Genomic DNA, 25,547 nt, shown 5'->3' with positions numbered 1-25,547 from the left:
AAACCTTTGTGGTTGGGAGTGCGAATTAATCCCAATAAAGCCAGCAAGAGCACTCACAATCATTAGTTATATTGAAAGTTATCTACTGAATACTTAGCTCTTGAAAGTGCTTCTCTTCCTGAAATCAAAGGCTAGCTAACAGAAAATCTGGTCCCCACCAGTCAACTCCAGTTTTGGCAACTCATCCATCCATGCATCCAAAACTATTCCCATCAATCTGCGGCGCTACCTCGAGGGTATTGGGCTGAAACACTCACTATAAATGGGGTCCTTTTTGAATTGTGGAGGGGAAACTCATTTTTATAAAATATGAGTTTACTTGACTCTGTAGAAAGTAGAATCTATACATAAAATTATTTGTGGGCAGGGAAACTGTAGTAAATTTTGACATTTAATTTTCTGGGTAGTTCGTGTAGGAACTCCTGATCTACCGCTGAGTTTTCCAGTTCAGTTAATTTAACAAATATTTACAGTGCGCCTGTCAGCCGGGATGGTGGTAGACATCAAAGACGGGACATTGAAGTAGACCCGGGTCCTGCCTCAGGGAGCGGAGCGCCCAGGAGCACAGACAGGTACGTGATTAGGCTGTTTGGATCATAATCAGACGGTTAGGACTCGTCCGACACAGTCAAGTTTAGGAGGCGGACACAGAGCATACCCCACAGGAGGGAAAGTCCGCCGCATTCAGGGCTCTGGTGAAGGGGTCCCGGGTGAGGCAGTGTAAGCGGACAGTGAACTTAAAAGAGCTTCACTGAGAGAGACATGGCTTCGTTTCCCACGTGGCATCGGATGCAGAAGGACAAGCACGTCGTGCTTCCGGAGATGTCGTCTTGTGTTCTAGCTCTGACCGGCATCTCCGAGCTCAGTCTTGCCATCTCACAGATGCAAACAGTACTTGCCGTGTCTCCTGAAGTCGTTCTGAGGATCCAAGGAGAGAAGGCGCAGGAAAGTGATCCTAAACCATAAAGGTCCCTAGAGCTAGACATTGTCCGTTCTAAACATTATGATTTGCCTAGGCCTCACCCACCCGCTAACATGACCCATCACGGGGTGGCCGTGGCAGGTGCGCTGGCTCGCCCCATGCCCTACAGGTCACTGCCTGTTCTAACACGGGTATTAACAGGTGACACACCAGGGCTCAGGTGGACTCACGGGCCCAGGGGTCCCCTGTTGCTCGGGGCAGACAGAGCAGCTGTCCGGATATTCCTCTCCACCCATCTGACCTCCTGGCTCCTTCCCAGCCTTGAGATCTCTGCTTTCCTGTGTTCTTAACTGGACCCCTGTCCAGTCAGATCTAGGCTTTCCTGAAGGTGCGAGCAACCGCCTTCCCCTTCTCCTTCCTCTCTGCCACCACCATGAGAGCACGGGTTTGGGGAGTCCCGCAGATTTGGGTCACGACAACAGATAAATGCATCGTGTCCATAGCCTGTCATCTGATTCTTGATAATGACGCAGTGATTGGGAACCTGAGGAGAAATCCATAAAATGAGGGCTTTTCACTGAACTCGGTACTTGGTTCTGAAATGCTGACTCTGGTCACGTCTCCATGCTGGCTGCTGACCCAGGCACTGAGGTGCATTTCGGGGTTCTGCCGTGGTGGGGACAAGGAGGGGGTGGCGGGCAGGGGAGGATCTCTCCGCATCACGTCTCTGAGGAGCGTGTGGACTCCCGGGTGCTTCCTCCTCAGGCTCCTGATGCGGGGAAACAGTTGCTCTCATTTTTCCTTTAAAAATGGGCAGCAGCGCTAGGCACCTGGAAACCCTATCTTTCCTGGGACGTTTGGGCTCGGCTGCCCCGAGTGACTCAGGAGGAGAGGTTGTGGAATGTGGAGCTCCTGCAGACCCACAGGGTGCTTTGGGGACTTCTCTCACGTGGTAGAATGTAAAAGTTCTTTCCAGATCAGCCCTGACTGTCACGGCAGGAATCGTGGGGACTCAGGGGAAGTGGACTGGTCACGCTCAACCAAGGGCGATTTTGAGCACCTGGAGACCCTGGGCCGTGTTTGCTGACAGTTGCGTGTGTCACCACTGGGGGAGGTCAGGGCTGCTGGCTCCAGCAGGAGGTGGGCCAGGGAAGGTCCGTAGCACACCCTGCACCCGGCAAGGACTGCTCGGCCTCAAAGTGCCCGCAGAGCCGAAGGCAAGGAGCCCGGGCTTAGACAGCCGAACGACGTATTAAGATGCACAAGCTGAGCATGTAAGGTAGAGATAGTTACTATCCATCACTTAGGAAAAGTTGCACAAATTCCAGAAGAAACTGTGATCCTGAACCTTTCGGCACCAACAGTGGGTAGTGGCACACGGGATGCACAGCCTCGAAGCGGAGATGACAAACATAAATGGGTTACGATGGACTCGAACCCTGAGGAGAGCAAGACTCTCTTCATGTGTCTGCATGTGGATTTGAAACATAAATGAAAGGAGAACTGATCTGTGAGCTCGTGGGAAGGAGCAGCTACAGGGTGTGGGCGAACTGGTCACGGAAACAGGCGACACTTTGTCAGCGGTCTGTCACTGATCTTGATAAGAAGGACGGAACAATGGTGCGCATTGACAGTAGACGCCCACGGATGGTATGTTTAGCGGTGTGGTTTATCTCGGGCTTGCAGGAGCCAATGCTGTGCCTGGTACACAGTCAGAGCTCAATAAATACTTGTTGGCTGAGTGAATGGGTGCCAGGGAGTGAGAGGAACTCATGAGATCACTGATATTCACAGCCTCTGCGATTTTCAGTCCCTTTTCTCAAAGAACAGCAGCTAATTCAACTTGGGAGATGGGCTCGCTGGTAGCCTTCACCGGGGGCAGGGTCCTGATGATCCGTCTTTCTGTCCTCTGGCTTACGGGGCACCTGGCACACCTGGGGACGTGACCCTCAGTTGCCGAACTTCTGTTCTTCCTGTGTGGGACCCGACCAGCTTCACCCCGACTTGGGTAAGGAGCCTGTCACCTCCTCGTTGCTGGACCGTCGGGGGATTGATTCAGCAGGAGCTGAGTGGGGCCCTTCCTCATTCATTGTCTTCAACTCTTGACTCTCCTTGACTCATTTCAGGGGGAGGAAGGATCTCTTTCTGCTTTTGATGTTTGCAGTGGAATTGCTGCTTCTTTCCCACTGAGAGCTTGAAACCTGGTTTTATCATTGGGTGTGTGACCTTGTGTGAGTCACTCAATTTTTCAGACTCAGTTTCCTTCTGTCACATAAAAGTGAGAATTCTAATAACACAGGTGCCAATCCTTCAAAGGGTGAATTGTGACAACGTACCTGAGGCTGTCTTGTAAGCGCTCAGTCCTCGGGGCTGTCTTGTAAGCACTCAGTCCTCTCAACAATAACTGGTAGACACTGTAGAAACACACGTTTTCCCTCTCCAGATGTATTGATTGGTGATGGATACATCTTAGAGTTTATCAGCGAAACAAAGTTTCTTTCTGAATTTCCTCCGCTGACATGAAGTTCTCATCACTAGAAACTCTGAAGCACACTCACATCCTTGGCTGAAACAGTCTCGTCCTGGGGCTCCACTCACCAGGTCTGCGACATCAGAAGGCTTTGGAGGCTGAGAAATCAAGCATGTACCGTTCACCTCACTGAGCCCCGGAAGAACATGGCTTATAGAATCAAAGACCCATGTGTAGACGGTGCTTAAAAGTCGTCAGAGCCTCATGTGCCACATTGTTTATCCCACGGGAGGAGCCTGTGGGTGCCCAGGCCGGCAAGCTGTGACCTGGAAAGGGCCTCAGCCCCAGCCAGGGAGTCCAGAGGAGGTGACAGCAGATCAGGGATGGTGACATGCCTCCTGCCTCTTGGTCTGAGTTCTTATACATAACCTGGACTCAGGCTAAGTAAGCACCGTGCTGCTTGCTGACTTCACGGCGCAGTCTCACAACCAGAAGAGAGACACGACCCCGGGAGACTGAAGGAGCATGACACCCCCCTCAGTTGTGCGGGCTCTGCTCAAACTCGTGGACCCTGCAGAACGCCAGGTTCCGAAAAGTCCTGTCCGGGAGAAGGAGGGGCTGATGTCCTGTCCCTCCTGCCGCACATCGCCCGCATTTCTGCTTCTCCACCAGCTCCTACTCCTGTCTCCCAACAGGTCTGGGTAGTTTCTAGGCTTGGAAACTCCTCCCAGACACGGCTGCCCGCGCCAGCTGTGGTCTTTGCGGACCTCGCTGTTACTAACACGACTGCCAGGTCAGCGGTCTGCGTCACCATTTCCACCCGCTCCCTCCTTCTGCTATCTGGCTGTTTCACTCCCCAGGCCCTGGACCCCCTCCTCACGACTCCTCTGGAAGGACACACGAAATCATCCTGGCCGGGCTGTCCCTTTGCTTCAGGCCTCGGTCTGAGGGTCCCGGCGTCCCTTTCCCTATGGATCATGTTGAAGATTCATCTATTTCTTAGAGAGAGAGAGAGAGAGGGGGCATGAGCAGGGGGAGGGGCAGAGGGAGACGGAGAACCTCAAGGTTCTCCACATGGAGCCTGGAGCCCGACTCAGGGCTCGATCCCACAACGCTGAGATCACGACCTGAGCCAAAATGAGGAGACGCTCGCCCATCGATTGAGCCACCCAGGTGCCCTGCACTACTGATCACTTTGGAAGAAAATCCTTTCTTCCTTGACTTGTGTGGGGCTCCACTGGGGGACTCTGTCTCTGATGTCAAGGGGGTTAAAACTGCAGTGGGGCAAGTAGCGCTGGATTAAAGGAGAACGCTGAGCACAGCACACAGCACGCCGTGGGTGATTGCGAAACGTCGGTTATTACTATGAGAGCCCATTTCCAGATCTTTCCCTGGGTTCCATAGCCCGTGAAGCCTCCAGCCGTGAGCATCCCCCCAAGTACCGGCGGCTTCCACAGAACCTGCTAGAATTGTCCTCGGCTTGAATGCCGCGTGTCTAAGCCTGAGATTTCCCGTCTGTGTCCGGCAAACCTCCTCGACGTTCTCGTCTGCTGCCATGACTCTTCCTCTCACTGTCTCCGGCACTAAATCTTCCACGTCCTGCCGGCAACTCCCCAGGACCCTCTCCGGCCTCGTCCTCCATTCCCACCCACGGAGCCTGGTGGATGCTTTCCTCCACCTGCTGATCGGAGGTACGGAGCGGCTCCAAGACGGGCCCGGGAGCGGCTGACAGATATTCTGAGAAGAAAACAGAACGGGGCCAGCCTAGCCAACAGGTTCGAGATACCTCCACGCTCTAAGAACGTTCTTCTCCTTCCTTGTGGCTATTCACCTGACCGGCAGGAGAGGGTCTGGAGCACAGGACTGGCCGTCCCTTGCTTTCCCCACAAACTCAAATGCTACCAGAGGCCTGAGTTCTTTCAAGTCGAGATGTACCTCTTGTCTTGGGCGTCCCAGGGCGGGCGAGCTCTTCTGTGTGAGTGATGGGATCGGCTCTGGACCCATAAGGCTGTGTATGCTTATTCCATGTGCAAAATGCTGTTACACCTCGGAGTCTACTGCTGACGGTGATGTTCTTGATTTTGTGGGTAAAATTCAACTGGGTAAAACCCACGAGCATCTGAGAGGGGGCTATGTGCTTCCCATCTTCCCTAAGGGCCTGAGGAGTGTGGGGCGGCCGTGCTATCTTCCGTCTGCTGGAAAGAATGAACGTCTGTGCCTTCAACCCACAGATCCAGGTCCCTGTCATCAGTAGATACCTGCCATTTTCAACCTGGCGTAGCGATGCCCATTTGTCCTCAAACACAAGCCTGGAACACATCCATGTGCCCTTCCGGGCAGCAGACAGCAGCTGTGGTCTCACGGGGACCCGGAGAGGTGCCGCACCCCATCCTGCTATGGAAACACCCTGCGGAGATGACGCCCACACCTGGGAATGTCTCCCCCACAGGCTGCTGCCGGGAACTCCGGGCCGGACCCCAAAGCTCCCACAGCCGTCTGCGGGTTGCTCTGTCACTGTGGCTTGAAAGAAAGCTTTGTTCTCCAGCCAGACTCCGCAAACACTTTGGGAATTTTCAGTGTCCGCCGTAGGAGATGAGAGCTCTGGAGCGTGTCCTTGTGCAGAGGGAGCAGGAAATCCTGCCCCACGGAGTCCTCGTGAGGGTGTGATAACCACATGCTCCCAGGGAAGCCCGGGGACATTGGAGCCCCTCAGTGCAGAGAAGAGGAAGAGGGGCTCGTGGGCCTGTGGGGAGTGGGTGGCGGACCCGGGACTCAAAGGGGGGCTCCCCTGACTCCCTGCCTCCTGCCCGCCGCTACGGCCGGGCCACACGAGAAGGTGCAGCCTGAACACACTCACGTCGCCGTGTCCCTCCCTCCCTCCCGACTCTCCGTCTGCGTCTCCTGTCCCTGTGGCTCCGTTCCTGCTTTCACCCTCCATGACGTTGGCCATTGCTCAGACTTGGATAATAGGGTTTGTTTTTTTTTTTAACATTTTTTTCCTTTTATAAAGAAAACAGATATCGTTGTTCATGGGGCGTCACATCTTTGACTTCCCGTTCTCCTCTGGGTCTCTTCCACCACGAGTAAGCTCTGTGCTTTGCGGCGGCACTGGTGTCTTCTCAGGGAAGGTGCGCTCCCGGGCTGGCCTGGGCCACGGGACTGGTGACAGCCCCACTCCTTGCATCGTGCCCCCTGCTCTGCGCCTTGCCCGTCGTGGCCGGTCAGTGCCTACCGACTCTGCTCTGCTTCATGTTTTGGTAATAATAGAAAGGACAACAATAATTAGTAAGACTCCATAAAAATCCTTAAAAACAAATGGTAAGAAACACTTCAAGCAGTTTCTAAACCATAACCTGCCATTGGGACTGTCCGGTTCTCAGCCCTCAACACAGCTCTGCTGCTCACCGAGCCCTCGCTGTGTGCTCGGCCCAGCGTCCACTCGGGGGCCCCTGCTCAGTAGGAAGCACGGGTGAAATTAAACCTCCTGAGCCTGATGCTGAAACCTGGGTTCTGGGCTCTGCTCTAGTCCGTTCCGGAAAAGCAGACGCCAGGCCACTGTTAAGATTGAGTTCAAGTTCAAGCAGATGCTCCAAAGTATGGGACTGGTTGAATACGTGACGATGTATCTACTTATGGCAGAATATATGCATTTGTATAATGAATGACAAATAAAACTCACCGGCATGGAAAAATGAGCTATTGCTGAGCAAAGAGAGTTTATAAATCAGCGCATCTTGTAAAATCCCATTTTTTGTGGACATCCCTTGTCCCGTCCTGGACTTAGACTATGTCTGTCTACACAGGAGAAAAATCTGGAAGGAAATACGTGTTGAAAAATGTGATGACTCTATTATGGGCTAAAAGCCTGTGTCCTCACCCAGTTCGTACGCTGAAGCCGTACACCCCGGAGGGACGGGAGGGGGACACGCAGGTGGGACCAGTGGGGTGTAACCAGGGTTAGAAGAGACCCTGGCCGTGGATCTCTGGTCTCATGTGATGAGCATCCTTCTAAGAAGAGAGCCCCGAGAGCTTGCTCTCTCTTCCCTCATGCACAGAGAGGCTGTGTGAGCACACAGGATGATGGCAGAGTGTTTGAACGTCTTACTCCCTTAGGTAACTGAGGTGTGCAAAGGCAAGGTGAGTGTTTCTCCTTTGTATCTCCAGCCACTACCGTGGGGCTGGGCCCTCATATGGGCTCCATGACCACTCTTCCAATGAAGAAAAAGGAGTAAAAATTATTCAGTCATGCTGTTCTTGACCTACATCTGTCTGTTCTGGTGTGAGCGAATTCTGTCCCTGGTCGAGGGAGGAATGGGGATGAGTGCTGGTGTGCCTTTTCCTCCAAGAAAAGAAGTGATCCCAGCAATCAGCCATGGGGACAGCCCCCTGCTCCCTGAGAGCCAGGGGGCCCAGAGAAAAGGGGTGATCTAATGTAAATGCATGAGGTCTCTAACAAATCCGCACATGTGACCTTGACCATGATCTCATTCCACTAAGTGTATTTGTCTCACTGCAGCTGGGAAACCTGTCCAACTTGGCTTTCACCCGTGACCTCCCTTTGTCACCAAAGACCCAAGGTCAGTCTCTGCTTTCCTTCATTCAAATACAATAGTTGTAGCAGGTGTCTTTCTATTAAGTCCCTTCTACCCAGCGACAGGAAAAAATACTCGTCCAACAACACTCAGTCTAGCTGCTGGACCAGGCTGGTTACGGCAATCTGCACTCTCCTCCAAAATGACTTTGGAAAGATTGTCGCCTTTTTCCCGTGAGCTGGTTGGTCCTAACAACGGTTACTGATGATACTAACCACTGCACCCCGTATCCCTCACTTCCGCTCACAGGCGTGTTTTAAATCTGTGTTATTCATGTGCTGGGTCTGTTGTTGATCATTGAAATGATGGACAAGACATCCGAAAACCAGGCGGCTTAAAGCTTGACCTTTCCTACAACCTCATTACTGGAAGACCAGCTTCACAGGTAGGCCTTTTCTTACGGACTTCTACTCCACTGGCTTCATTATCAAAACTGTCAATATATCTGTGATATTGGGATTTGTAATAGGAAATACATATTTGGTCTTCCTCCTGGTTTCCGGCACAGAGCCCGCTAAAAGCTTGGGAATTTCCGGTGATGAGAGAATCAAGGTATTCATTGTTACGTTAACAAGGTCACTTTCGGAAAGTACCTAGTGGGGGAGGGGGTGCTGGTTACCCCAGGGCACAACCAGGTAATTAGAGAGTTGGTCCCAACACCCACCTCTCCCCCTTCAGGGAGGGAAGAGGGATGGAGGTTGGATCAGATGCCGAAGGCCAGTGATTTAATCCGTCATGCCTCTGTGACGAAGCCTTCATAAAAACCCCAAAGAAGGGGCTCCTGGGGATCTTCTGGGTTGCTGAACACAAGCAGATGGGCAGATGTGGAGGCAGTTTGCATCTGGGGAGGGCATGGAAGCTTCGAGCCCTTTCTCCAGACACTGTTCCAGGCGCCTCTGCCTCTGGCCATTTCTGAGTTACATCCTTTTCTCCTGCACTTTAATCTCATGAGTAAACTGGTTTCCTGAGTTTGGTCTGCTGTGCTCGTAAAGCAGTCAGACCTAAGGAGGAGTTCATGGGAACGTGATTTACAGCCACTTGGTTAGAACTGGCATCTGAAGCGGAGGGCGGTCCTGTAGGACGGAGCCCTGAACCCACGGGGTCGGCTGATGGTTACCTCCGGGTGGATTCCGTCAGCAGTGAGTGGAGTTGTAGGATCCCCAAGGCTGGTGAGCAGAGCTGTCCTGTCTGGCTGGGCGCCCAGCCCTGTGAACTCTGCTTCCCAGTCGCCGTCTGTGGTCCTACAACTACTCTCTTCCCAACACTAGGACAACCTTGCTAGATGACACGAGTTCTAACTGCAAATACCGCCCCCCGATCCACTCTACGAAGTGTCTTGTAACCGGAAGACTTTTTGCTGGATTTTTATTCCCACAACATGACCCCGACCACTGATCCTCATGCAAGGATGTGTGCGACCTGAAGCGAGCGGTCTGTCCTCACGTTCCACTCTCATTCCAGCACTTGAACGTGACCCCAGTGCCCAAAACACAGAATTTCATGCTCCTTCACCCCGTTATGAATTTTCCACACTCCTTGGGTTTTCCCCAATGACTACGCGGGGCCGCTCACCATTCCTCAGTCGCTCAGCCCACAAAAAACTAACATCGTTGTTAGTTGCCGTACCGCAACGAGAAAACGTTGTCACCAAACACCATTTCCTGTTCTCTCATGAAAACTTCCCCATTAATTTCAAACCTGAGAGGCTTAATAAAATTATATTTCCTCTTTCCTTATTACACTAATCTTTTTTTTTTTTTAAAGATTTTATTTATTTATTTGACAGATAGAGCTCACAAGTAAGCAGACAGGCAGCAGAGAGAGAAGGGGAAGCAGGCTCCCTGCTGAGCAGAGAGCCCAATGCGGGGCTCGATCCCAGGACCCTGAGATCATGACCTGAGCCAGAGGCAGAGGCTTTAACCCACTGAGCCACCCAGGCTTATTACACTAATTATTACACTATTATTACAGTATTAGACTAATCTTAAATTTACTTCTATTTGATTTCCCTGAGTGATGACCATGACCATAAACATACTAATAAAGATCAATAAGGGGGTGTCTGGGTGGCTCAGTGGGTTAAGCCTCTGCCTTTGGCTCAGGTCATGGTCTCAGGGTCCTGGGATCGAGTCCCACATCGGGCTCTCTGCTCGGCAGGAAGCCTGCTTCCCTCTCTCTCTGCCTGCTATTCTGCCTACTTGCAATCTCTCTCCCTCTGTCAAATAAATAAAATCTAATAAAAAAGTATAAAAATAACTATAAAAAAATAAAGATCAACCAGTTCTCCTGCTGATCAGCTCACACAGCTATAAACACAGCCGTTCTGCCAGCACTGTGCCTAAATATCCCAGCTTCTCTGGCATCACGAGTTAGTCCATCTCCTCTGCCATTCAATATATTTTTTGATTTTTTAAATTTAATTATTAATTTTTTTAGAAAGAGAGCATGCGTGGGGGAAGGGGGAGAGGGAGAGAGAGGATCTCAAGCAGACTTCCTGCTGAATACGGAGCCTTATGTGGGGTTTCCCAGGACCCTGAGATCATGACCTGAGCCGAAACCAAGAGTCAGACACTTAACCCTCTGTGCCACCCAGGCATCCCTCTTATGCCATTAAATTTAAATATCAATTCCACCTCACCGGCCTTTCCAACTCATAGAACTATGAAAATTTCTATTAATCAGTTCAAAAGAAACATTCCTAAAGCAACAGAACTAGATCCTCAAACCTCAGGATGTTCTTCAGGAGCTGTAGCTACAGAAGAACCAAAATCCATTGGTATTCCTTTCCTGTCCGGGCTGGCTGACAGCCTGTTGACAGCTGAAAAGTCAAGGGGCCTTGAGAAAGAGGGGTTTCAGCAGAGCGATAACTTTGGAATTCCCTACCCGTCCATCCATCCCTCTGACCATCCATCCATCCGTCCATCCATCCACCCAGCGAGCCAGCCATCCGTCTGACCATCCATCCAACCATCCCTCTGACCACCCATCCGTCCGCCTATCTGTCTGCCAATCTATCTATCTAACCTGTTGACAAGTATTTACTGACCATATACTGTGTGCTCTCACTAGGGATACAGTGATGGACAAAATAGGCATCAGATAAATCTGGGCTGATGTTGTAACTCAGCCACTCAAGGGAACTGCTACCTCAGGAGAGTACCTTATTCTCTCTGAGCTTCTTTCTGCATCTGTAAATTCTCCTTCACGGTGAAAAGGGTAGAAGTACCTCACATATATGGAAAACACTCTGCCCAGGGCCAAGAATATGGTAGCTGTCCCACAAATGGTGGTTTGGGCGGTTCTGTGTCTCCCTGGAGACCTGTGCCTCCCATCCTGGTGCTACACAGAACGGCATCTCTGCACGGTCCTCAAACGTGGCGGCAGCAGGACCCCTAGTGGGCTGCGTGGATCCAGGTGGGAGAGACGTGGTGCCGTGTCTGAGGCTTACCGGTCCCGGAAGAGCAGGAGCTCCTTTCCCAGCATCGTCACGGCATCGAAGGAGGAGCTGGAGTCGCAGAGGTCGGGGTTGGATGGACTTTGAGGGGGTGCGTGGGGCATGGTGGGCTTTCCTAGGAATGTTTTCCGGGGTCCTAGGATTCAAAGTGACTTGGTCAAAATGGTACCAGGAATCTAGCACGTCCCCGTCTGCTCCAGAGACCCCCTTGGGCTGTGTGGCAGGTGATAAGGCGTGTGGCTGTCTATGGCAGGTGGACCTGCATCTGAATCCCAGCTTGACTAGTTGCAGAGTTGTAGGATAAACGGGCACATCCGGGAGCCTCTCTGAGCCTCTGTCTCTTCCTCAGTAAATGGGAGGGGGGAAGACAGGAGCTGCCTCGGTGGGCTTTGTGAGAACTCCTGTCTGTGAAGCCCTTGGGAGAGCGAGTGGCCTGTAGTGAAGAGCAATCATGTCCTTTACTCTGTCATACCTAACTTCTCTGACAGCTGCGGATGCTCCAAACCAGAGATGGTTTGTAATAGCTGCCACTTTTTTTATTCCTTTTTTTAAAAAAAGATTTTATTTATCTATTTGACAGAGAGGGAGCACAACCAAGGGAAGCAACAGAGGGAGAAGCAGGCTCCCCGCTGAGCAGGGGGCCCGATGCGGGACTCAATCCCTGTACCCTGGGATCATGACCTGAGCCGAAGGCAGATGCTTAACCCTCTGAGCCACCCAGGCATCCCTTAACTTTTTTATTCTTTAAAAGTTACCACTTCTATTTAAAAAAAATTATTTCTTGGTAGTTAAATTCTTTGTTCTCAATAAGATAACTTTCCAGTGTGTCTTCCTATCATTTTCCTCTACTTCTGGGCACCCTGCACGATAAGCCTTTTATCAGGCCCCCAGGAAAGGCTGAGTCATCCTTATGGCAAGAAGGCCCCCCGGAGTGGCGTGCTGGTTCAGGGCACCTTCTGCTAGATCCTTCCATAAAGCGGGGGCCTGCGCCTTGGGGAGAGCTACTGGGGGCTTTGTCTCACTCCGTGCTCCTGGAAACAATATGTCTTCTGCAGGAGGGGAGCTGGGCTGGCTGAGCTGCTGGTGCTGGTGGCTCCCTTGAGCAAGTCCCCATGGTGCCCAGAGGGACTGAGGCACAAGGAATGACCCGTGAGAGAGAGAGAGATGGGTAAGCTCTGGGGTGGCACAGGGTCAGCAATGGGGTGAGGCTTTGGGAAAGGATTAGAAACTGGAAGGCGGCCAGGTCAGGAATGTGCTGCCAGTCTTTGAACACTCCCTGTGAGCCAAGCCACCTGCTAAAGGGCCAGAGGTGGCCCTGGGTGGCGACATGTTTGCTCCCGGCCACGTCACACCAGGCTCATGCATTCTGGTCACTGTACAGAAACGGCCACGTCAAAACAAATGTTTCTGTCCCCTGGCTCCGTGACCATGGCCTTCAGCACGGTGGTGACCTTCCGTGTGGAAGGATCTGGAAGGGGCACGCAGGCACTGGGGCTCAGTCCCTCACAGTGGCCCGCGGGGATTGCTTCACCTTGGAACACGGCCACTCTGTTCTCCGAAGCCAAGTTTGCACAATGGAAGCCTTCACAGCCTTTGTCTCTGTCGCTCAGAGGAGGGACAGAGCTGGCACGAACCCTGTCTCTGAGGTGCGTAGAGCCAGCTGAACACTTCCCAGGATGACACGGGTCTCCCACGGCTCAGGGGCTGTCTGCAGAGGTGTGTGCCTGTCCCCAGGCGGGCTGGCCAACCTCAGGAAGATGGGCCAGCCCGGTTCTCTGGGCCCCTTCCTGGGCTGAGAGGATGCCGAGAGCCTCCGACAGGTGAAGGCCGAGGAACCAGCCTCTGAGGCTAAGGGGAAGGTCTGCTTCCTAGAGCCATCTGCCTTTGATCCGTGAAAGCAAAAGGGTCAAGGTCTAAGAGGGCTCTGGGATTCCTTCTCAGGACTTCGTGGGTCTGTCTTTGTGGCGAGGAAGGCAGGGTCTAGAGCTCCTAATACTTCTTTATCACCTCGGGAAGAATGTTAACTCCTGAGAGCATCCGGACTATCTGGGACGCTTCTGTGTCTGAGCCTCAACTGTCCCAGCCGTCCCGGAGGGAAACACGGGGTGAGATGGTGACTCCCACGGCACCGTGCGGCAAGGCGCAGGCTGCCTGTGCGGCCGGTGTCTGGGTCTTAGCACAGCCCTTGCCGTTTTTAGGAAGATAAGGTCAGTGATCTGCAGACGGGTAAGAACCATATGTAGGAACTACGAAACACACCCATCCTCTCCCACTACCTAAATTTGGACCCGCGCTCAACAAAACAAAACAAAACAAAAGCCCCCAAAACCCGGACAGATGATGGCATTTTCTATGGCGCCTAAGGAACCAATGTGCTGTATTCCCATCTGGAAATAAGCTCTTCCTAAAAGGGCACAGGTGCGGCTATGGTCCTGAGCTTGACCTCTACCTGTGCAGGTGACTCCCGGGAACGGACACTTTCTCTAAGTGGGAGACTGAGTGCCTGTGGCTCTCACGGTGAGCAGCCGAGGGAGGGCGTGCACGTACCGTACAAGGCCTGGATCCCTTTCACATCGTCCTTGGGCAGGTGGAACCCGTAGGGATGCTGGTACTTATACGTCGGGTACATTAGTGCTGACGGGTCTGTGGAGTGGGCCAGGCCCAGGGCGTGGCCAAATTCATGGGCAGCCACGGTGAATAAGTTGAAACCTACAGGAGAGGCGACAGAGAAAGACAACCTCCACTCGGGGTTTTGTTTTCAGTGTCTTCCGTCTTCACAGGAGAACGGATGCCCCAATCACAGTGAACTTGTTTTCTTTTCCTAACCAGATTCTTCAGAGGCTGGTGGGTTATTCTGGTGCTGAGGATTCCCCGGTGCTCCCCACCTCGGCTAGAAGGGGCTTCGGAGTGGGAAGGCTGGAAACATCAACCAAGCCATTTTGTTCCTTGTCAGCAGCCTGGGATCCAGAAGGGCCTAATTACAGCTACCAGGGGCTGTGAGACATGGATCAGACAGGCATGAGATCCTGGGACTTTAAAACCCATTCCTGTCACACTTCTCTGGAGAGCATGGAATCTTCCCAGTCATCTCGGAACAGAGCCCACTTCCAAGTATAAGTAAGAGAGTAAATGCTACGGAAAGAAAAAAGAGCGCTGTGCCCGGGAGGGCTCGCTCCTCCTCGAGATCGTGGGCAGGAACCAGAGCTCAGACAAGTGTATGGCACATGGGAGGGGGGTCTTTTCCCTTATGGTGTTCCCTTTTGGATTTTTGGCTTACTTGTTTTCCTAGCCAGCCTCCCTAGTTAAAGGGTGGCTTGGGACGTTGAACCTCAGGGTTTCATGGTGGAGGCCCCGAAGAAGGTACAGTATTTTCCAGGTTATGGTGAATTGTGCATATATACCATTCATTCCCATAGTCCACTTCTCAGCATTGTCGAAATGGGTATCGCCTCCCAGGCCTTCCCCAGGTGCAAACGCGTGGGCGAGAGTCCCCCGAGGGCCATCGAATGGATAGGAATCCCCGTGATCTAAACGGGTGGGGAGAGACGCCAACAGCAGTGAGTCCTCCTGGCAATTTTGGGGGCGTGCTTCACATTACAAGGAAGGGACACCTTTTCTCTCTTTTCTTTTTTTTTTTTTTTTTAAGATTTTATTTATTTATTTGACAGAGAGAGATCACAAGTAGGCAGAGAGGCAGGTAGAGAGAGAGAGAGGAGGAAGTAGGCTCCCTGCTGAGCAGAGAGCCCGATGCAGAACTCGATCCCGGGACCCAGAGACCATGACCTGAGCCGAAGGCAGCGGCTTAACCCTCTGAGCCACCCAGGTGCCCCTCTCTTTTCTTTTTTAAATAGCATTGACACTTATCATTCAAGATTTACTTTCCAATACTCATTTTTTTATAAGAGGTTCACATATCAACCAGTAATTGTCCATTGAAAAATTAGGAGGGGGGTGCGCCTGGGCGGCTCAGTGGGTTAAAACTTTGCCTTCGGCTCAGGTCACGATCCCAGGATCCTGGGATCAAGCCCCACATTGGGCTCTCTGCTCAGCGGGGAGCCTGCTTCCTCCTCTCTCTCTCTCTGCCTGCCTCTGCCTGTGATCTCCGTCAAATAAAGAAAAATAAAAATCCTTTAAAAAAAAGAAAAAAGAAAAATTAGGAGGGATATTTGGCCTTTCAAAGATCATTAGCATTAAAAATAGAAAAAATGCTCTTTCGTGACTGTTTTCATTGCGATGTCTATGTCCTACGGACATCTTACAGAAGGAGTGGGAAGCAGTCCCGACGGGCCGGGATGTGCACGTGTGGGCGGGCTGAGTGTGCGAGTCTGGTGCAGCTAAGACAGTGACAAGCAGCAGACGGGGTAAATGTGTTCCCTCTGTTTCTATCAGGAAGATGACGCGGGGAGTTTTCCAGAGGTTTCCTTGGGCATTTCGATAATGCTTTCCTGTATCAGCTCATGCAAGCAGTAAAGGTGTCCCTAAAATCCTAACCTGTGGAGATTCCCATGTTTCTGTTTCGCTTATATTTAACTAACAGCTTATTAGAAATTTGATAAAGGAGGAGAGAGAACATAATGAGGCATGTTGTAGAAGCCTTGGGGGGAAGAGAACCCGACACGGGCCAGGTCACATGCAGGGCCACCCTGAAGCCTTCACACCCAGGACCTGCATCACCTTCCCTCCCTCACCCCCACCCCCAACATGTACGTCCCAGGACCTGAGACTCCCTGAAGGTCAAGACCTGAAGGAACGGGACCCTCGGCCACAGCGTCTGTGGAGGGAGGAGGCGGGAGCGCTCGCTCACCTTGGCTACCTGGAAGCTGAGAAGAGCTGAGCCGAGCTCCCTGGACAGGTGGCTCTGAAAGGGGCTCAGAGCCTGCCCCCACGCCCTGTGCCCAGTTAGGCCTCCACGCTTTACCAGGACGAGGACGGGGTGCAGAGGTGGGGGAAGTGGGGGAGGCCTGGGGACTCCAGAGGGTGTGGACAAGACAGCAGTGCTGCTCTCCTGACCGGTGCCAAGGGGGAAACGTGGCCAGGGCCACTGTGGTGTGGACTTCCTCTGGTGGGGACTCCTGGTGGATATGGAAGGGGGTGTGTGGTTGGGAGCAGTGCCATGGGGATGAGGTCCGCTGGCCTCCTAGCCAACAGGGAAGCTGAATGGGACGACTTTGTCTCTGAAGGGACAGCACCGTGAGAGCAGAGCCCCCTCTCCTGCCCCATGCAGCACAGTGGGACATGCTGAGAACTCCCCAGGTCCCGTGTCCCGGCCGGACATACCCATGACCTTGCCATGACCTTGGCCTCCACCCATCACTCTGTGTGGAAGAGGAGCCTGGGGACGGCTTAGAAGGAAACACGTCAGGGCTTGTCTCCTGCGGGTCAGGACGAAAGTCCGAGAACGGCCCCCGTACCTCCAGTTTCAAATGATATCATGATGTCTGCCTCGCCCGCGTTCACCCTGACGAAACTCAGCGGCACGGCGCTGCTCCAGGCCTGCAAGGCCATCTCCACGGCTTTGTCCACCTCCGCCGAGGGCATGGAAGGCGTGTATTTAGATATTCTGTGGAAACAGAAGGACCCGGTTTCCTCTCAGTGAGCGCTGGGCCTGAAGGAGTCCCGGCCCGAGGTGGTGGGAACGCACGGCAGGGGGTAGGGGGCAGAGGTCTACCATGCGGGCATTTTTCTCCCCAACGGTCATGTTGTTTCGCTTTCGTATTTGCTCCTGGGAATCACCTGCCACTGAAACGGTTTGATTCTCCTTGTTATGGGATTACTCGGGATTTTAACCTCCCTGGGTGCAGCAGAGTGATGACCCTGTTCGCAGCCCGCCGCCTTAGGGACTCAGGCCGGTCGCCGCCCGAGCAGGGCTGAGAGGAGCCCCCGGTGCTCTGCTCCAGGGCTGTGGACCCTCGCTGGACCGACCACGGGGACTCGGGACCCCCCCCCCCCCCCCCGCCGCTGAGCTGCTGCCCTGTAAGGACAGGGTCTGTGACCAAAACTTCTCAAGTGAGGGCTTTTTAATTTCCATACTGTCAAAGCTCTCATGGGGGAAAATTTCAAGCCACCCACTGCCCCCCGGCGGGGACAGCTGGGAAGACCTGAGCAGCAGCACAGGGCCCAGCACAGGTTAAAATAAAATGCCAACGGCCTCATGAGCACAGATCCCAGGTAAGTGTGGGACAGGGACGGAAGCAATGTTGGATGGCCGTTTGTTTTTAATTCCGTATAACATCCAGAATGTAATATGTAATAACTGGTGTATAAATATAATTTGTTGAATTACAGGTATGTAGAGCTTAATTTTTAATAACGGCTGCGTTCAGCCACCAGCCTGCAGGGGTCGGCGGTTGACAACTGAGTGCAAAACCCCAGACGGGTGGAGACAGGCTTCTGGGCGCCGGAGGAGTGAGCTCCAGCACCACCCTGTGGGGACTGCTGGAACAGCCCCGCCTCACCGCGGCCAGATGTGCTTATCTGAAGAACAGACTCTGGCCCCACCTGGGGCCTGGCTCTCGGCTGCCCTGGGCAGCACCTGCCCACTGGGCTAGCCCTCGGCACGCCTGGTCTCGTCTTGCCCAGGGAGAATCCTCGCCGTTAGCCAGGCCCGGAGCAAATATGCAGGTGCAGGCCGCCCGTTTGCGAGGCCACATCTGTCCAGCAGGTGCAAGACCCCAGTGTGCAGCCTGCCTCCAAACTGACCCGCAGGTGGACAGGGCCCAAGGAAGGAGGCCAGCTGGCTCAGCAGTGGGTCCCTGCAGCCCCTCTGAGTGCGACAACAGTTCTCTGCTTGGACTGGTGGGCTCACATCTGTCACAGGGAGCTGCAAGGATCTGTTCGCTTCTGTGTCTCCCGAACAGGGCCGTGAGGGTCAGAGAACAGGATTGACTCACCTTTGTGTTTCCAAACTCGAATGTCTAGAGTAGGCATTTAATAAATTGTCAAGAAATTATTTTTTGGAATTAATAAAACAATTGCTTTGTTAATAGGTGAGTTTTCTTGTTTTCCTTCTGATTGAGGAACTTGTTTTAAGAAAACTGGTCGGAACTGTCAGGTTACTAATCTAAACTAGGTGATTTTTCTTTAAAGACAAGTGTGTTGTCTCTAATTGATAAAATTACTTGTGCCCAAAACGGCCAACCATTGGAAAAACCCTGAGTCCTCCAAAGTCCCCATCTAAAGCTTAGCCCTAAAAAGTCTTCCTTACAGTGGTGATAAGTCCGGATTTTTATACGGATTGAAGAAGGGTATTTCTAAAGGAAAAGAAAAGGAGAGAGAGTGTTTCTCTCTGACTTTGGAAAGACTCCATCTCATTACCTGTATGTCAAAGAATTTTTTTTCCATTTGGGTTCACCTGGGAAGAGGCGATAGTTTGCCACGTCGGGAACTCCGCAGCGAGGCCTCTTGATGACGTCCATCGTGGGCCGGTCCAGCTTCCCGGTGACTCGGAGGCCGAAGAAGGCTTGCAGCTCCTTGATCTTCTTGACCAGGGCTCTGCCTCCTGCCGCCCCCATCTCACCGACCTGGGGCCCTGCCTCCCTGGTGTAATACTTGTCAAGATAGGCCTGGAACGGAGAGGCAGGCTGACACAACTGCGAGAGACCCGTGCTCAGATTAGAACAAGGAACAATATTCCCGACAACCTAAAAATAGCCGGGACCGCATATCTCCATCTTTAAAAAAAAAGAGATATACTTGGCTCGAGAAAGCTTCGACAGAGACATTCCACGTTATTAACAATGGTTATGTCTGGGTGGTGCGGATTGTGTGGTTTCTTTTTTTTACTCACTTGCATTTTATAGCTTTCCTAAAAGGACTAGTTATTCTAAAGGGAAAAAATAACGGAAGGAAACTCATGTGAACACTTTCCCCACAGAGCATTTGTCATTGAAATCTCGATCCAATTTGCAAAACCAAGACTAGTGTATTTCCCAAGAAGACAGTCACCGGTACCATGTTTTCCTTGTACATTCTGCAGGATGGATAGGCTTTCAACGCTCGGAGCCCTACTGTTGCTGCCTCTCATCTGATCCAAAGGCAGAGGCCTGTGCCGCTCCCTGCTGGCTTTCCATCGCTCACTGAGCAGACTGTGGGCTTGAGCCTGTCTTCCCAGGGCAGATTCCGTGACTGGCCCTTTGTCCCCCCGAGGCAAATAAAATTACCCATAAGATTATAAGCTTTTCACATGCACATTAAGGCTTCAAACATCTAAATTTATCATTCAAGACACTTTTCTAGGACTTCCTGGGTGGGGTGAGAGCCAGAGCTGTTGCTGGCCAGGGGACTTCCACCGTCCACCGTATTTCAGGGAAACACCGAACAGCTGAAGAACTGTATGTATGTTTTATTTTACGTAAAATTTTGTATTTATATATTATACATGAGACATTTACTTAGTGTGTGTAAATGTTCATCTATCACAGGAACTGTATATTTAATTATTTTCTATATAAATTATGTGTAGGATTTCTGCTCTATGTGCATATTTATATACAGAAATCATAAAGCACTGACAGCTCCCTAACAGTAGCAGATTTGTTGAATATGTAATAATATTCATATGAAGCAACACTAGGCCTCTGAGATCCCATTTTTGAAAAATATTTAATGGCACGGGAAAATACACTCAGTAGAATGACAATATAGAGGTAAAATCTTTATACGGATTATAAGCAAAATTCCAAAAATAAACGAAACACTATAATATGTGCATATTAAACGCCTGTTTGTTACACATGTATGCTAATATAAGGTTAATATGCAAATTAACATTGAAATTGATGTCAATGGATCTACTGATAATAAAGATATGCATGTAATTTGTATGAACACGAGTAACATCAGTAATGGAAAGAAAAAGAAATAGGTCTGTACCAGAGCTGTTTACCTCTGTGCTGTCATACTATGGGTGATGACTTATTTTTCGCCCTTTCCTAGATTCCAAAGTTTTTTGCTGTGAACATGGACTGCAGTTGTTCAGGAAACAACGAAAGAGGAGTGAGGTGCGCTGGCTTGTTTGGACAAGGTGCTCCTGGCCGGGGAGGTGGGGTGGGGAGTGTCAGCTTATCCTCACCCTCCACCCTGCTGGCCGGGGAAACGCACTTCCCTGGTGGTGGTTCCTTGCAAGAATCTTTTTTTATTTTTTAAGCTTTTATTTTTCATTTATTTTATTTTATTTATTTATTTTTATTATGTTCAGTTAGCCACTGTAGAGTTCCTAATTACTCCTTGGTGCAGCATTCAGTGATTTGGTAGTGATGTAGGACACCCAGGGCTCATCACAGCACGTGCCTTCCTCAATACCCATCACCCCGTGACCCTCTCCACCCTCCTGTCTCCCCTCTGAAACCCCCACATTGTTTCTCGGGGTCTATCGTTTCTCATGGCTCCTCTCCCTCTCTGATTTCTCCCCCTTTGAATTTCCTTCCTTTCCCCTATGGTCCTCCTTGCAATCGCTTATGATCCACATACGAGTGGAACCATATGATAATTATCTTTCTTTGCTTGGCTTAGTTCACTCAGCATAATCCCCTCCAGTTCCATCCATCTTGATGCAAACAGTGGGTATTCGTCCTTTCTGATGGAGGCATCATACTCCAATGTACATATGAGCCACATCTTCTTTATCCATTCGTCTGTTGAAGGACATTTAGGCTCTTTCCACGGTTTGGCAATTGCGGTCATTGCTGCTATGAACATTGGCGTACAGATGGCCCTTCTTTTCATTACATCTGTATCTCTGGGGTAAATACCCAGCAGTGCAATTGCAGGGTCATAGGGAAGCTCTAGCTTAACGTCCTAAAGAATCTCCACACGGTTTCCCACAGTGGCCACACACCAGCTTGCATTTCCACCAACAGTGTAGGAGGGTTCCCCTTTCTCTGCATCCTCGCCAATACTGGTTGTTTCTTGTCTTATTAATTTTAGCCATTCTGACTGGTCTGAGGTGGTATTTCATTATGGTTTTGATTTGAATCTCCCTGATGGCTAGTGATTTTGAACATTTTTTCATGTGTCTGTTAGCCATTTGTATGTCTTTTTTAGAGAAGTGTCTGTTCATGTCTTCTGCCCATTTTTTGACATGATTATCTGTTTTGTGTGTCTTGAGTTTGAGGAGTTCTTTATAGATCTTGGATAGCAGCCCTTTGTCTGTACTGTCATTTGCGAATATCTTCTCCAATTCCACAGATTGCCTCTTTGTTTTGTTGACTGTTTCCTTTGCTGTGCAGAAGCTTTTGATCTTGATGAAGTCCCAAAAGTTCATTTTCGCTTTTGTTTCACTTGCCTTTGGTGAAACTACAACACCTCCAGACTGACAGTGAAGGGCTGGAGAACCAGTTTTCATGCTAATGTGCCTCCTCAGAAGAAATCTGGATAACAATTCTCAAGTTGGGCAAACTAGAATTTAAAACGAGGATTGCAATAACAGATCCAGAGGGACACTGTTTTATTCTTAAAGGTCTGTCCACCAAGAAGACCTAACGATTATAAATATCTATGCCCCAACACGGGAGCAGCCACCTACATAAGCCAGTTGCTAACCAAAATAAAGAATCAGACCAGGATACATTAACATTAGGAGATTTTAACACTCCTCTCTCAGCACTGGACAGATCAACTAAATAGAAGATCAACAACAACACAAAAACAAGAGCTCTGAATGACACATTGGACCAGATGGACTTTGTAGGTACTCACAGAACATTCCACCCTAAAACAACAGAATACTCATTCTTCTCGAGTGCACATGGAACTTTTCCCCAAATAAACCACACACTGGGTCACAAATACCAAATCAGATCTCAGCCAATATCAAAAGACAGATTATTCCCTGAGCAGTATCAGACCACAATGCCTTGAAACTAGAACTTAATCAAAAGACCAAATTTGGAAGGAGCTCAAACGTTTGGAAGTTAAAAAGCATCCTGCTAAAGAAAGTTTGGATCAACCAGGAAATCAAAGAAGAATTTAAATAATTCATGGAAACCAATGAGAACGAAAACACTTCAGTTCAAAACCCATGGGATATGGCAAGGTTGGTCCTATGGGGGAAATACATAGGCATCCAAGCCTCCTTCAAAAAGTAAAAATATCCCGAAGGGACAAGCTAGAATTGCACCTACAGGAACTAAAGAAAACCACAGTGGAACCAAAGCGGAGCAGAAGAGAAACCACGCACAGCAGACAGTGGCGGCCGCTGAATTCCTATAAACCACGGGGTAGGACAAGAATTCTTTCTCGTCACTGGGACCCACTCTCGCCGTTTGCTCGGATCATGCTAGCTTGCTCAAGGGGATGCCTTTTTCCTGCCCGGGGCTGGCGACTGGGGCTGCTGCAGGAGAAGATGCAGTTTGCCAAGCTCCCCTGGTCCTCGGAGCAGGGTCTTTCTGAGCAGGTTGTAAGGGAGACCGAGGAGAGTGAACTTAGTTCAGAGCAGAAGTCGTCAGGGACCCCGAGCATCCCAAGGCCACTTCAGGCTGTCCAAAAGCTGCTAGCAAGTCTCTCTTTCCCGGGACTTCCTGTCTCTTTCCTGCATAGACTGCGCAGGGCTCAGCTGCTTTTTGCTGTGAAGGGCTGCTCGTGAGTATTTTCAGTTCCGCCATCCTCCGCCTCTGCGGTGTAGACACAGGTGGTATGTGAACGAGAATGCGAGGCCGGTTTGACCCGGTGACTGTGGTTTTTCTGGACCAGGACAGAAATCACAGTCTCTGACGCCCTCATGGAGTCACGGCCTCGGCATCACCCTCCTTCCGGAGGTCCCAGCAACTCTAGCCTCCGAGTCAGAGCGGCGTGATGCCAGGTGAGGGAAAGTTACTTTTCAGGAGAAGGGACCCAGAGCTACAGGGTACCCACGAAAGTCACAGTTTAAAGCCACACGAAGTAGACCCTGAATTCTGAGATACGACACTGCGAATTTAGTTTGCCCGGCAGTGGGCTGTGGTCAGAAGGTCAGGTTAAGAGCTCTGTTCTTGGCATCCACTATCTCGTTTATAAGCAGGGCTGATAGGAAATGTTTAATGACTGGTGGGTGCCAGTCATTAAATGTTTAATGACTGCCGACTAATGAGCGTGGACAGGTGTGCAAGCAGTCGGTGTGTGCATGTGCACTGGCGGAGCATGGCGGGCAGGAAAGCCTGCGGCACAGTCGACAGACAGCCGTTAGGTCCCGGCCCAAACATGTCTCACCCGCACGCATCCCCGAACATTGGGAGTTCCATGGTCAGACGCTATCCCCCAGATTTCAATGTAACCCTATACCCAACATGGGGCTTGAGCCCCCAACCCTGAGATCAAGAGTCACGCGCTCTGCTGACTGAGCTGGCTGGGCATCCCTGGGGAGGTTTCTTTAGATGACATTGTGACCTTCCCTTGAACGCCACAAACATTTGGAAGCAAATAAACATTGAATCACGTGGAGTCACATACTGTTGCAAAAATTCTAACGTGAATTATTTGTATCACATCCTTTCCAACCAGTTCAGAGAGACCTTCAGAGAGGAACATACAGAAAGTGGCCATAAGTAAGGTCCTTGGGAACACGTCTAGAGAGGAATGGCTCTCGGGCAGAGCAGGTAGGCGCCCGGGACAAACGGTTCATGTCGGACTGGATCGAGTTGGCGCTGAACGCCGGGGCTGTCCTCTAACGCATGAACCCAGGACCTCTCTCCGGTGGCTGCCAGGCACTTAACGTGTCACTGACAACCTGCCCTGCAGGGGTGGAACTCACACCTCGGGGGCTATTTTCCTGCCCTGATTTCCACCGACATTTGCCGTCTCATACTTGGTGTTTCTGTCTTGCATGGGTTTTGCAAGTTGCCTCAGTTTCAGTAGGAAACTTGCTACCTGGAGGCTCGTTTATTCCGTTGCCTCATGCACCCCCACGTGCACCTGACACGGGTCCTAGCTGTCCGGGGGGCAGTCTCTCCTCAGCTCCGGGCCACTCAGAGGGGTCTCAAAACAGTAAGGGAGTCTTCCTTGTTTTCTCGTTATACCCTTGTAGGTTTTCCGGCCCGGGCGGAGGAATTGTGTAAAGACTCACAAACCTGTGCAAGGTGGTAGTTGTTCCGTGAGGTCCCGGGGGTGGCTGCAGACAGGGAGGGGGCTGTAGCAGACAGCTCAAGGGCCGTGAGGAGCAGCAGAGCCAGGCCCGGAGCGGGGAGCACCTTCATCTCCTCGGGGCGGCTCAGGGATGCGATCAGCCCAGGCGAGGCCGACTGTGTGCGTCTGCCCTTGGCCCTCCAGCTGCTTTTATAGCCTCCTGTAGGTCTGGGCCCCTGGAGCAAGGATGATTCATGTCTCAAAAGGTAATTATACAGCTCGCTTCTCTCCCTGATGACGGGGTAACACCAGGGTATACAGGAGTCGGGGAAAAGCTTCATTCCTTGCGATTTACCAAGAGCAGAAAAACACTGAGCTTTCATGAAGTTGGTCAGCTGCTTACACAGATTGGGGGGAACTTGATTAATTTTAACCCAATCTGATGGGAACGTTGGTGAGTCTCGGTGTGGGGGCTTTCTTCCACTCTGAGGACAGAAGAGGTCCATGATTAGAATATGCTTTAATTCCTCCCTGGCAATCCGGTCCCTTCCCCCAAAATTCAACGGGCCACGGGAATCTGGTGCGTCATCTTGGGCGTTCCTCAGCATCGGAACAGGATCCTGAACCATCGGGGAAACATGGCCTTAGCCTGTGTGGACTCAGGGTGGGACGTAGCCTCCCAGCTGTCAGAAGAGCCTAGAACAAGCTAATACACGAGATGCATCACAGTCAACTGGAAGGGGGCACTCTGGCTTCCTGGGCTCCCCGTCTCCCCCGGCTCTGATTAGGACAGGTCTTGATCTAGAGAGAGTGCGGAGAAATGGTTTTTACAGTGGGAAAAGCACTTTGGCACCAAAGGGAGATGCAGTTTTAAGAACTTCCTCACTCTGTGACTTTGGGCAGGTCACGTAACCTCTCTGAACATGGGTTTTGTGTGTAGGGGCATGTGTTTTAATCTGCAACGACGGACTGCAGTCGGGCGTGTGAGCTCCTCAGTGCTGTGGGACAAGCCGGGCGTGCCGCGCAGTGTCTGATGACCACTTGGCATCCAGCGGGCGTATTCAAATCCCCGTT

The 25,547-nt window shown here is 51.3% G+C and overlaps 1 protein-coding gene across 3 annotated transcripts in view; it reads right to left on the bottom strand.

Moving 5' to 3' along the window:
* Positions 1-18,969, bottom strand: part of MMP20 (matrix metallopeptidase 20) — a 43,032-nt gene extending 24,063 nt beyond the window's left edge. Inside the window, exons 1-5 of one of the 3 annotated variants that reach the window (XM_059371099.1) lie at positions 18,753-18,969; positions 16,850-16,998; positions 14,840-14,965; positions 13,986-14,147; positions 11,433-11,574 (exon numbers count right to left, since the gene is read on the bottom strand). In XM_059371099.1, coding sequence (XP_059227082.1) covers positions 11,433-11,574; positions 13,986-14,147; positions 14,840-14,965; positions 16,850-16,998; positions 18,753-18,949 — 776 coding nt within the window. In that variant the 5' untranslated portion in view covers positions 18,950-18,969. The other 2 variants (XM_059371092.1, XM_059371085.1) reach the window with 2 other exon arrangements.
* Positions 18,970-25,547: the final 6,578 nt, after the last annotated feature.

The sequence above is a fragment of the Mustela nigripes genome, chromosome 1, assembly GCF_022355385.1.
Source record: "Mustela nigripes isolate SB6536 chromosome 1, MUSNIG.SB6536, whole genome shotgun sequence".
Classification (NCBI taxonomy): Eukaryota; Metazoa; Chordata; class Mammalia; order Carnivora; family Mustelidae; genus Mustela; species Mustela nigripes.
This window is presented reverse-complemented; position numbering and strand designations above follow the sequence as displayed.